We start from the raw sequence: 14,263 nt of genomic DNA on the forward strand, positions 1-14,263 counted from the left end.
AATATATTCAATTAAATCATATAAATATAAATAAAAAATAATATAATTTTTCTTTTTTTTTATCTCCCTCATAAATAAAATATTATAAAATATACTCAAATAGAATCAAATAGTTAAAAATAAAATACAAAATTTTAAATATCTCATTATCGTATATATTTTTACTAAACAAATTTAAAAATGATGAAACTTATAATTTTGAAATATTTAATTATCTATATGTATATATTCAAAAAATAACTTTTATAGTTATATTCAATCAACCAGTAAAATATAATTTTCTAATTGGCTAAGACTAAGGTTATTTTAGAATATCTAACTTTCATTAAGAGTGTTATCGGAAATCTCATTATCTCTCCGTATTCTCACATTTATATATGGTGTAGATTAGTTTTTTTTTTTATGAAGTGCAATTATTACTCGTTTTAGACTCATGGTTTTACGTACTTTGTATAATATTAAGTATTACTTATTTTATTTTTTAAAATTTTTATATTTTTAAAACATAATTTCATATTGAAATTAACGTAAATATAATGACTAATTAATGAAAAATAAAAATTACATTAAAATTAAAATACGTTAGTATTTTCACGCAATTAATCCTATATTCAAATAATTTTATATCATATCTCATAAAAATAGACAAATGGACTTCACTTAAGGTCCTATTTCGTATAGAGTTTGTCGTAAAAACAGTGTCTTTGAAGGCATCAGTCCCACCTGACAGCAATAGCCATGCTTCTCTCACGTTGTACCAAATCGGTGGACTCCTACATGCATCCACAGGAGTCCTCAAAATTCTGTTTAAGTAGTAATTATCCTTGAGAAGTTCAATTCAAAGTTTATTTGCCCGAGAGCATCGGGATGGTCGGGGTCATATTTTAGCCCGAAGCCAGATAGGAATTCCAAAGTTAGCCACTTGTAGGTGCTACACCTAATAAACAACCAGTTTTTCCAAGCCAACATGTCCAAAATTTCGACACATTCTTCCTTGATTCACAATCTTTCAATTAATATTTCAGTAATGTACCTTGTAGGTCTCACTTCATAGCGAGACTGAATCAGGGTTAGGTCTGGTAACATAGGAGAAGAGCGACGCGACCACTTACAAGCAAATTTGGATGAAGATGGACGGGCTCTCCTCAGTGACATGACAAAGGAATATTTTGTATGAAAAATGAAAGAGACGAAGGAGTGAAGAATAAACTGACTAGGTAACTTTATACAATGAAAGAGACGAAGAGTTTCAACTGTAAGCAATGAAAGATTTTATACAAATTGCATTAAGAAGTTTGAAGTTCTAAAGAATTACATATTGCTTTTTCGCATATAACGTTTATCTTTTTCTAAACCGTCAATTCGAATTAAACCAAATCAAACCGCCGCTAAAAGCTTGGTTTGATTTTAAATTTTTGATAATTTAATTTGATTTTAATTTTTTTCAAATCATCGCTTGAAGTTTGATTCAATTATTGTATCTAAACCAATTTAAGTTTGATTCAATTATTCTATTTAAACCAAACCAAATCCATCCACAAACACCTTAACCAGTGGCATCTTTTCATGTTACAAGGCCATGCTTGCCCATAAATCATGACAGTTTCAAGGTTCCATGAAGGAGCATGAAGAAATCATGAGAATGAAATATTCATCCTTAAGCATCAAAAGTAGAATGAGTAAAATTAATATTTTATTTCAATTTAATAGAAAATTAACAAAAAAAACTATTTAATAGATGAATTATTTTTTGGTAAACCACCATTATAGGAGGCAACCCTCTGAACTTAGTTTTTTCCATTCACAATGAATGGATGAATTATTTTAATTAATTTTAAAAACATAATTCATATTTAAAATTAATATTTTTCTTCCAAAAGGCTTCCCTCTTAGGTAGTTGAATTTCCTCAAATTACAAAGAATACAAACATATTTGAAAATCCCATACCCCATCTCAATTTTCCAACTGCATTTCACTTAACCTATAAATCTAAAACCACTTAAGAGACTCATAACATTCTTTCTTTAATATTACCCAATCAGATATTTCTAATCCATTGAACTATGCTTACGCCAGGTCGACTCACTAAGGAATAAATCACTTTTAAGCGGGTATTTACTCCATCCAACACACTCTAATAACCTAATTAAACCAACCCTCCTGGATGAACAACAATCATCTCTAAGAGAGACACAATATCTCAAAACCTCAAATAACTAAACCAAATTACTCTTACCATAAACACACCATTCACTCCTACACTCAAAATTTCAATTTCCAATACGCCTTCCCCTGTTTCCGTGCTGCCACTGACGCCTCCTAGCTGCTCTCGCCCTCTTCCACCTCTGCACATTCCTCATTCTCTCGAAAATCTTACGGATTTGATACAGCTTATGCGACTGTTGAGCAATAACATTTGCAGTCGATGAATTTTCACCCAAAATTATCTCATAACCATCTCGAAAGTTATCCATTCCCTCTGTCAGAAGTTGCCAAAAAAGGCCGCCAGCTGCTGCCCCTCCTCTTTTAGCAGATGAATATATTTTGTAATATACAGTGCTAAACATTTCATCTCTTTCGTATGTACTGAAACCAGGATCTTTCCAAGATTTGCCAAATTCTGTAATGAGGATTGGTTTTCTTAAAATGTACTGTGAATCTTGGATATGGGCATTCAGCCAGTTGTTCAAGAAACTAAGTTGGTATTGATTGTTAGAGCTGGATAACCTGTTTAACATAAAAAATATAAATTAATTATCTCTAGTTTTACAAGTGAATTTAGGACTGTAAATAAGCCGAGCTGGTAGAACTCATTGAGTTATTCTCGAGTCGAGAATCGGGTAACTCAAACACGGCTTGGTTCAGTTATATCCCTACTAATAATAAAGGATGATAATTTGTTACCATTGATCAGGATAAGAGTGAAGTGTGGCAAAATCAATGGCTGGAATGCGGTTATTAGCAATGAAGTCTGTTCCAATTTCAAGACCAGGGTTGAGAGTCTTCCTTTGTGGTGTTGAATGTCCATAAAATCCCTCTAAGCCAGCTTCAAGCAAATGATTTCTGTCTATTGATTTTACAAACTGAGCCATTTCCATTATCCAAGCCTTGCCATAAAAATCCAAGAATAAATATTATTAAATATGAGATTAATATATGCAAAAGAGAAATGAATCCTTGCAAAAAGAAATAGGAAAGATTATAATTTGTAATCTCTCTATTTCATGTGAAGTATTTAGTTTAGTTTTTTTTTACAATTGATTTGTTTTTATTTGGATAGATGTGCAATTTGTGGAGAATGTATTAAATAGATGATACTCTTCATTTTTTTTTTTTTAGGTTACTAGTGGGGCATGTTCTTCCGTTAGATTTAGTGATGCAAATTCTCTGTACTTGTCATGAGTAACTAGTTAATGGATAAAAATCACATGTATAAAAAATTCAAAAAATTTGTCTAATCAAGCACTTTGAAGATCTATCAATATTTTTCAATTTTTCATTAGAATTTCTTGTTAGATCAACAAGTCATAATACTATTTTAGTTTAAAAATACAATTTAGTCCTTGAGATTTGACCTAATTTACTATCTCATCCTTTATTTTCGGAAATCTTACAACTAGTCCTTGTAGTTTGGCTTCGTCTAACAAATTGCTCCTTCCGGCTATGTTGAGTGATTTTCAACTTTAATAGAATATAGAAAGACTAAAATGCCCTGCAAAGTTAGAAAAGTCCTAAAATCTTATCCGCCTAATCTTTTCTAACTTTTCTCTCAGATTCAAATCTTAAAAGAAAAGCCCTTTTCTCATTATCGTCTTTGTTATTTATAGCCTTTTCTGAGCTATTATCGGATTTGGTATTATTATCCTGAATGTTCTTGAGATTTTAGTTTGTGCGTTTGTTTTTCCTTTACATAGGACTTGATTTTCGAATATTAGCATCGTTGAACCAGAAGAAGAGGAAATGAGAGAACTAAGAAGAAGAAGAAGCAGAAGAGAAAGAGAGACCAAGAGAAGAGGCGGAAGAGGCCACCTCTGATTTTAAGAGCTCTATGTCTTTAGTGTTTTTCTACTTAAATCATGCAAATTGGAGGAACTGCAGAACTCAGCTGAACTCAGTTTTATATTTGGTTGATGAAAATCAAGGTGGCCATGGAGGTTTTTAGTCATAAGGGGTATTTTAATAATTCAATTTTATTCTCAAGAACATCAGGAACATCTTATTCTCTAACAACAATACCTCATAAATATCTTACAGAATTTACCGAAATAGAGGAACAAAACAGTAAATTAGGTCAAATTTTAGGGACGAAATAGTATTTTTCTTCCTTATGATTTGAAGCCAAATGTCTAATATTATATTTAAAAAAAAGCTTAAAATTTATAATATTTATTTTCTAAATTTTAGTTTCATTTTCATGGAACCAAATAGGCATGGCCACCGGTTCGGTTCTAACCGGAACCGAACCGTACTGTAAACGAACCAAAATCGGCGGTTCAAAATTTTGAACCGGAACTGGCGGTTCAAGGGCTGGTTAAAGTTCATGTGAATGTTAAAAAATGAACCTGAACCGGCGGTTTCGGTCCGGTTCGAACCGAATTCACAAACAAAATTATTTATTGCAATAATACTTAATTTATAAAAAATAGTGAAAAAAAACATCATCATTTCACTTATTTGGTAAAAAAAAAAGGTTTAGTAGTGAAAAAAAGCATCATCATTTCACTTAATTAGTCGTTTGAACTTTTTTTTTTTACAAATACCTATTTTTTTCTTTTTACAAATGAACTATACAATTTACACAAGGTTCAAAGTTCAAACGGCTAGTTTGAGCCTTTGAGGTGACATTTAATTTTTTTATTTTTGGTAAGTAAATTTTATTCATTTTTAATCAATTATTTATTTATTTATTATAATTTACTAAATTATCCAAAAATATAATTGTTTTTTTACAATTACTAAACTATACAATTTACATAATTATATTTTTTATCCATAATTCCCTTATAACAGAAAAAAACAATTATATTTTTGGATAATTTAGTAAATTATAATAAATAAATAAATAAATGATTAAAAATGAATAAAATTTATTTATCAAAAATAAAAAAATTAAATGTCACCTCAAAGGCTCAAACTAGCCGTTTGAACTTTGAACCTTGTGTAAATTGTATTGTTCATTTGTAAAAAGAAAAAAATAGGTATTTGTTAAAAAAAAAGTTCAAACGGCTAATTAAGTGAAATGATGATGCTTTTTTTCACTACTAAACATTTTTTTTACCAAATAAGCGAAATGATGATGTTTTTTTTCACTACTTTTTATAAATTAAGTATTATTGCACCAAATAATTTTGTTTGTGAATCCGGTTCGAACCGGACCGAAACCGCCGGTTAACCGCCGGTTCCGGACCGGTTCAGGTTCATTTTTTAACATTCACATGAACCTTAATCGGCCTTTGAACTGCCGGTTCCGGTTCAAAATTTTGAACCACCGATTTCGGTCCGATTTTGGTTCGTCTACAGTACGGTTCAGTTTTGGTTCGATTTCGATTAGAACTGAACCGGTGGCCATGCCTACCGAAACCGAATCGAAACCGTAATTTGTACCATCGGTTCGCCGGAATCGTGCTGAACCGTGCCGGAATCGAAACCGAACCGGAACCGGAGGTTCAAGAGTCAATTCCGATTTAAAATTTTAAATATCTCGAATCGACGGTTCAATGAACCAAAACCGGCGGTTCATTGAACCGGCCATACCTAAAACCAGACATTTTCATTGAAGTGAATAATTAATTTCTTTTATTTAAAAAGAAATAGCCAACCTTTGCTTTTATTGAAACGTCCTTGCCCACATGGAGGTGGGGCTAAAAAGCAAAAGAGCTGCAAAAGTTGCTCCAATATTTATTGCAGAGGAGCAAGTGGACCAACAAAATTAGGTCCATATGGAAAATTGCACATTAACTTTATATATCTATGCAGAAACTTCATCATAGCCCTACAAAAGTTTAAATGATTTTATTATTTCATGAAAAATTATATATAATCATAGCTTATTTACTTTTTAATCAGGTTAAAAAGATTTGACTTCCTCCTTCACAGTAAGGATGAGCATAAGCAAATTGGGTCTGGTTTGAATCAGAAATAGCCAAAATTAAATTAATGGCATTTTTTCAAAATTAATTTCATTTAGTTATTTCAATTTTCCAATTTAGATTACAAATTATTTTTGACCGAAGTTGAATAGAAATAATCAAATCAAACCGACTTAAATAACATAAGTAATTGTTTTTGGTTTGATTCGATTTTTTGGTCATAATAAAATAGTGTTGAACCCAACTTAAATATTTATTTTCAAATTCCATTTAATAATAAAGAAATTTGCTAAACTATTATTATTATAGTACATATAGATATTAAAACTTATTTACATAATTGTTAGAAAAATAATATCCTCACCTAAAGATTTGAACTTCTTAAATTGGGTGGTTTTGGCATGGACTTTAATAATAAAAAATAATACAAAAGAGATGAAAGATAATAAACAAACAAACAAACAAATAAGAAAGAAAGAAACCTGAATAGTCCTTCCAGAAGGATCAGATGTACATCTAGGCTCATTCATCAGCTCCCAAGCCATGATTGTTGGATCATCTTTGTAATGAATTCCAGTAAAGCTGTTATATCTGTTAAGAACAGTCTGCAAAATAAATAAATACATAAATATATTACTTTATTTATCTAAAAAAAATCAGAATTGCTAAGATACAGAGCACAAAATTAGAAGAAATCCAAGAAATTGCCTTCATAAGATTTATGAAAAAAAAAAAAAAAGAGAAAGAAGAACAAAACAATAAAAATCTATGTATAAACAGAATGAATCTTGAACCTGAGGAAGAAGAAGAGTTATACCTTTATGTGGTTCTTGAAGTAATTCTTAACAACAGGATGTCTAAAGAAATCATCATCAGAAGAAAGGTATAGCCCTTCATTTTTAGCCCAATTTACATACTGCTTCTTCCCTCCAAAGCTCTCATAGTTATTAGCCAAGCTTAATATGAGTTTGATTCCATATTTTCTAGCTTCAGCTATAACAAAATCCAGTCCCTTCAAACCAAAAGAAAAAAAACAAACTCTGAATAAGAAAAGAAAAATAAAAGAGAAAGGACAAATAGGGTTGAAAAGAGACCTTAAACATTTGTTCATTATAGGAGCCAGGCGAGTACTGAAGAGGCCTATAGCCTCCATCACTGAAAGCCCAAGTTCTAGCCACAGAGAGGCCATGGCTAGCTGCTTCGTGAAAAGCAGAAGAAACTTTATACCTTTGAGATGGATCAGAAGCTATATACATCAACCAGTAGGCATTGAACCCATTTGCATAGTAAGGATTACCATTCAAGAAGAAATGGGTTCCTCTAGTTCTAATAAAACTGTCTCCTGCTTTAACATGGATATGAAAATTTCCCTGCTGGTAGATCAAAATTACTAGCAAACAAGCCAAAGCAAAATGCCTCATCTCTTTTTCTTTCTCTGAATAATTGAAGAAGAAGGAATCTTAGGATAATGGAGAGAAGAGAGTTGCTGTATAAAATATGTAAAAGAGAAGATTGTCTTCTTATAACTGGAATTATGTGAAAGCTACAGTAACTGTCTAGAGGGAGAAACAAAACAGACAAAAGTGTCTGCAGGGTAAATTGGAGCCCTGAAAATCAGACCATTCTAATCTCTTTTTGTAGTTTCACATGTGATTTTCTTTTTACTGTTAGTATCCTAATAATGAAATGTAGCTATGTCGTAACTATGGGGCACGTGGCCATCATGGTTTGAGTCACGTCAACAACTTCTAAAATCTTTAGGAGAAGCCACACGTGTGAGATGCTTGGTGTATAGAACAGCTGGCTACATACTTGTGTTATCCACAATAAATATTAATTTTTAATATTTAATTTAAATTTTATCTCACTTTTTATTAAAATATTTTTAATATTTACTTAATTAATTTATAGATTAATAATGTTGAGATTTGCAATGTTCAAATTTAATCTAATAAATATAGTTAAATATTTTGTAAATTGTAATAATGATATTGAACTATTTTTAAAAATATATTATAATAACGTTACAAAATAAAATATTCTATTTAATTCTATTTATTTAAATATTCAAATAAAAATTTATGATTTTGAAATGGACATTTCATTTAATAGAGAAATTTTTTTTGTGCTAATTATTTATCTAATCATTTATTTAATCAAATATGTCACAACTTGTTTTTATGGGCCGAACCGGTACTAAGGCCTAGATAAGTTTAAGGCCCTCGAGGCCTGTGGTAAGCCTGAATCACTAAAATTCAACTATTTTAATATAAATTTCTACAATTCAGCCCATATTGCCATAAGCAGTAAACTTCATAATTATATTATATTTCGGCCTCATATTTAACATTTTATGCATTTTATAGATCAGGCTCAATTTGTAATATGTTACATTTATAATATGGGTTCATAAAATTATTTCACCTATATTAATACACAACTAGAAGTATATAAATCCTACAACAGTGGAGTTCTCTAATAGACAGGTATAAATAGGTTCTTGTACATATAGCTATATAGCAAAATAACCACTGAAACTAGGAAAATTTCTTTGTAGCTCTACAGTGAAGAAACAGAACTTAAACCGGAATAAAAAGAAATTTACTTCTTGAAAAGTTAACCAAGAAATGTGAGTTTTATAAGGAAAAATAATTATTACATAATACATGCATTCACATGATATCAATCTAGTCATTCAACTAGTTATATGATCACGCTGACAATCACACAAATGGCATAACAACAGCACTCACAATTATTAACAACTTCACACAATCACATCACGTGAAAATTGGTCTATGGCGTCACCGAAACCCCCGATGAGCCGTCCTCCCATATGGCCCATCTTCTCATGACGTGTGTACCAGGGAGCCGATCCCTCATATATGGCTGACCAGTCTAATCCTCACTTGACCAGCCCTCTCATTGCTTTTTCATTCTCTCTTTTCTTTTCTATACCAATAGGAGACCACCATATAGTTTTCCATATCATCCATATCATATCATTAGGTGCATACGGGGGCACCGATCTCCCCATACCTGACCGACGGTCAAATTTCTTATTCTCATCATTTTCAGTACCGTCCTCACAAACCCTTGGTGACCCACTTCATCCCAAATACACACGAACAAGGCATAGCAATGTCAGAACACAAATAATTAAATATTACAATTAAATGAAAGCATATCAAGAAATCAATTGGCTAATAGTTCATTCCTTTTAATTATCAACAATTTACTAACATCATCCCATCATTGCACCAAAAGCATCCAAGATCAACTCATCCACAATCGTACCATAGGTTAATACATTCTTTAACTAACAACTAAATCACAAGTTAATAAAGATAACTAAGTACTTGTTATTGCTTCATGATTTACACTTAGAGGTAATAAGGCTCAATATCATAGTCATATAAAACTAAACTTTCTAAATTTTAATTCACAACAATAATCAATTCTAGTTAACCCACGTTGTCAATTATCTAATATAATCACAATTTCTAACAACTGAATCTCAAGTTCGAATTCTTCTAACAACTCCAAATATTTTCACAAACTTCAAAACCTAATATTTCAAAGTCCTTCTGTTACTTATTTGTTCGAAATTAACTATATTAACCAATAAATTTAAGTTTGAAATTTTTAACAAAAATGACGAACTAAGTCTTAGAGCATACCAATTGAAAATCGGACTATGATTCCACGATCCGCGCGAAGAGAAGATCATTCTATCTCTTGAGGCCTCGCCAGAGACTCGTGGTCGTCGAACCGCCATGAACAGTGGCCGGAAAACCGGCCTCTGCTGGATTTGAGCGGCGCTTACATCCCTCTACTCAAAAATTCGTGAGGAACTCAAATCCATCCTCCGTTTGTGCATTTGGCGAGCCGATTGGTCAGAATCGAGCTTGACAGTTGCTCCACCACCGCCTTCAATGGCACCTACACCATACTGGCCCCATTTTTGAAGTTAATGGAGGGAAATGTTCAGGAGATGACTAAGAGTCGATTCGGACCATCCCCGGAGTCTGAGATCAACGAAATGGCGAGATATCGCTAGAAATTGGAGTGGCAACCGATGAAGCATCTCGGTCTCATTTCATGCTGTTAGTGCCTCTTTCTGCATGAGAGAAGGCTGGAAACTTGACCAGTGGCACGAGGTAAGTCGATCGCCACCTCGCTCTCATCGAACGGTGGCCGAAACAGGAAGATAGGGGGGTCACGTGCCTACCTTCGTTGGAGAGGGAAGAAGAAGAAGAGAAAGGAGAAAAAAAACGGGTTTCTAGAGTTTTCTGGGTCATTGCAGTTCGATTGGAAGCGGTTTGGTCCAATTCAGTGATCTGGGTCAATTTTGCTTGGTTTACGGATTTTTCACTTGGTTTTGAAAAAATTCAAATTGGTTTACGGGTCTGGTAAAGCAATAAATAAACATTGTCCGCTGAATTTCATTGGTTGAAATTCACAATTAAATTCTTAAATGAAAAGATTTTGGAAAAGATTTTCCGGGTCGTTTCAAAATAATTTTTATTTTTCATATTATTGATTATTATGTCTTGACATTTATATTTTTGCATTTATTTACAAATTAATTTCAATCAACAGAAAATCAAAGCAATTAATATACCATAATTATAAATTTTTAAAACATTTTGAAATCCTATATGGTATAATCTAACTATTTTAATCCTACATGGCACTAATATATTTTAGAAATTCACTTGGCACTCTCTTGGAAAAACATGTTTGCTTTATATATATATATATATATATATATATATATACTAGTTCTGAACCTGCACAATGCGTGGATTATATTATTTTCTATTTTTTTTAATTAAATTGAATGAAACTTTCAAGAAAATTATTTAAATTTATATTTGTGTTGCTTTAATGTAAATAATTTGCTTATGTAGTTCTGATTAAATGATGAAGGTAAAATTATAGTTTCTTTTTTAAATTCTCAAATATTGAACTGAAATATTAATTAGCACAATTAATTATTGTAAGCAAATTATTGTTATTCAAGTGATATGTTTAGTTTTTTTTTTCTTTGAAATTCTCATATATTCAAATCAAATGAAGTATAAGAATATTTATTTTAAGGAAATAAATTTTATTGAATTGAAATTAATATTTTAATTCTATTTGTTAATCTAATTATATTATTTAATTAATTTTTATTAACTATGACTTTATTATAACTCCATTAAATTTATAGAATAAAAACTATTTAATAAAAAACTTTATATTTATTGTATATTAATTATAATGAAATCTTATTACTTGAATTGTAACTCCATTATTTAATAAACAACATTTTAATTTTTATTTAAATATAAAACATATTAATTATAATTAAAAAATAAAATGTTATGCCATCACTTCCATATTCTAACATGTTGCCAAATAAGCATTTAAGCCTTAGGAATTATATATTTATATAGATGGATTAATACAATTTGACTGTCCTTAATTTTTTCCTCCCTCCCAAAAAGGTAATTTATCTTTCATTTTTGGTTTGTCTCAAAATGTAGTATAGTTTGCTTTTTTACATTATAATTAATCCTTAAATTGTCTACTATACTCTTATTAAATTTTATCTCATTTTCAATAACATTATTCATTCTTGTTTTTATTATTTCAATATAATAATTACTCATGTTTTATTTAAGATTTGCATAATAAAAAAGTTATATGAATAAAATTATTTTTTAATCATAATAATTGTTATTTCTTAATTTGTATAAAAATAGAAAGTGGACTATCTTTTTGGACGAATGAAATATTATAAATAAAATTAATACAATTTCTTAGAAAACTCCTTTTTGATATAGTTTTTCATATTCAAATTGGACTTAGAAATGCAGTTCACTTCTATTTAACCTGTTGGTAATTTAAATTGAGCTAGTATAAGTAGGGCCAATAAACTTATAAATTAATCTCTTTTTTTTCCTATGAACAAATTCATAGTCATATCTGTAATTTAATTTGCACATTACATGTAGCGGTATTTAGATAACAACATGATCCCATTTACTCCCTTTGTACCCAAATATAAGCCATTTTTGATTTGTTGTTTTGTCCTAAAATATAAGTCGTTTTGTGTATTTCAAGAAGTAATAAATAATATTTTTTCAATGTTGCTCTTGTTTACACTAAATATAATAAATACTTCACAAGCAACTATTGGTTTTGAGATAAAAGATAATTTGATCAAATTATCCTTGAGTTTATTATAATTTAGCAAAATTAACTGTTTTCTTAATTCTTGTACAAAAATCTTAAACGACTTATATTTTGAGACTGAAGGAGTAGATTATATTACCTCTGTTTCACTGTAATTCCACTATAATGGAAACATTTCATATTTTCACGAGAATTAAGAAAATTATTGAAATATATTTATTTTCTAAAAATACATAATATAATGTTTAAATTGATTTTCTTAAAATTAAAAGTTCCCCAATTAATTTTACTACAAAACCAATAAATTACACCTAATAAATATGGGTAAAAAAATATTAATATACTCTCAAGATTCTAGATGGGCACTTAAAGTGAAACAAAATAAGATGCTCATTTGTTAATATTTGAAAAATAAATTAATAGAGACTTAAAAAGACATTTACATAAATTAATAGAAAATTGTACACTATATAAATTAAATTACATTATTTGTAACGAGTAAAAATCAATGAGTATAAACAATATACAACCCACGTTCAAGAAAAACTAATATAAATGAAACGAGAGTATTACTAATCATTCTTTTTTTTTTTTTTTTTGAGTCTCAATATCAACAAATAAAAATTTAAGGAAGTAATAAATAAAACTCAACAAAAATAAGGGTCTAAATATGCATTTTTTTTTGCTTTATTTCAAACACTATGGCATCTTTTCATTTTATACAAGGGTCATGCCTTCCCATAAATCATGACAGTTTAATGATATAAATAAGCATGGCAAACAAGTGGGGTTCCATATATGAAGAAATCATGATAATGCAATATTAGTTCTTAAAGCATCAAAAGCAGAAAGAATTTTTTATGTGTTATAATAATAACCCATTTGGAATTTTCATCCATAATAATAATTAGTTAGCAAGATTTAATTACCAACAAGGGGTTGGAACCTGATAAGAGAATGTTGGTAGCTTAGCAAGTGGAGGAATATTATTGGGGAAAAGGGGAAAAAAAAAAGTGGAAAGTTTACCTTAATATGGTTTACATTTTGACACGTCTTTTATATCAACGGCCGATACTAAAAATAAAGAAGAATATTTTTCATTTATTTATATATCTAAGTGCCTTTTAAAAAACAAATGTTTCTTAATTGTATGGAAGAGGTTATGAGTCAATCCATCACTTAACATTTTATTACCCAGTAGGGTACAAGGACGAGACCAACACTCTCTCGTTCCTTAATAAGTGTCTATTTGGCCAAAAAAAAAAATTTCAATTTAATTATCCATTTATGAAATTAAAGTAACATTAAGCTTTAGCAATAAATTAAATTAAATTTATCATTATTAGAAGGACATTTTAGTAAAGTGTTAACCATATTAATGACTTCTATCATTTTCTTAATTCTTGTGTTTTGGCAAAATGGACACTTATTAAGGAACCAAGGGAGTTATTAAATAGGCGCCTAAAATTATAGTAACGTAAAAAATGAACGTTTTCACTGAGAGGTACATTTGTAAATGTATCCTATTATTTGAAAATTGTGTTGGCAATCCCTTGCAAAATCAACTAATAAAAAAGTTCAGTTTGTTAGACCAATAAACTAAAAATATTAATGATTTCTTGGATTTTTAGTCAAACCGTACAAGAGATATAGTAATAGTTTTAAATTTTAAGTTCATCACCTCATTCTCTCTCCTCTATAAATTAAGGATAAAAAGGTAATGTCACACTCGTCTATTTATACTATACTATATTTTATACAAGTGAAAATGAAGGGAGAATAATGAAATTTTCGATATTGTCCCTATGAAATTTAAAAATATCCTTAATCATGGTCAATTAAAAAATTCTAACCTAAAAATATATGTAATTTTTCTATAATTTGTTTGGATTTTTTTTTTTTTTTTAATGAGGAAGTACATATAGATAATGAAGCATTTCAAAATTTAAAATTTTTACTCTCGTTATCTTATTATACTGTTTATTTT

At 29.7% G+C, this 14,263-nt stretch overlaps 1 protein-coding gene across 1 annotated transcript; it reads right to left on the reverse strand.

Moving 5' to 3' along the window:
* Positions 1-1,850: 1,850 nt before the first annotated feature.
* On the reverse strand, positions 1,851-7,684 carry MAN7 (Glycosyl hydrolase superfamily protein). Its single transcript, XM_012237341.4, has 5 exons — positions 7,185-7,684; positions 6,908-7,102; positions 6,573-6,695; positions 2,906-3,108; positions 1,851-2,728 (listed from the first exon to the last, which is right to left on the reverse strand). Exons 1-5 carry the CDS (start codon positions 7,509-7,511, stop codon positions 2,272-2,274), a joined length of 1,305 nt encoding a protein of 434 aa, XP_012092731.1. The 5' UTR covers positions 7,512-7,684; the 3' UTR covers positions 1,851-2,271.
* Between the last annotated feature and the right edge of the window lie 6,579 nt (positions 7,685-14,263).

The sequence above is a fragment of the Jatropha curcas genome, chromosome 4 (genome assembly GCF_041381405.1).
Source record: "Jatropha curcas cultivar XTBG-Jc1 chromosome 4, XTBG_Jcur_1.0, whole genome shotgun sequence".
Lineage (NCBI taxonomy): Eukaryota > Viridiplantae > Streptophyta > Magnoliopsida > Malpighiales > Euphorbiaceae > Jatropha > Jatropha curcas.

What these genes read in the sequence shown, in the direction of transcription:
- MAN7 (XM_012237341.4), bottom strand. Translation starts at nt 7,511, where the DNA reads ATGAGGCATTTTGCTTTGGCTTGTTTGCTAGTAATTTTGATCTACCAG. An exon ending in ACTTCAAGAACCACATAAAG is followed by an intron (nt 6,696 to 6,907) that starts GTATAACTCTTC and finishes TTTATTTTGCAG; the next exon opens with ACTGTTCTTAACAGATATAA. An exon ending in CTTCTGGAAGGACTATTCAG is followed by an intron (nt 3,109 to 6,572) that starts GTTTCTTTCTTT and finishes TTTTATGGCAAG; the next exon opens with GCTTGGATAATGGAAATGGC.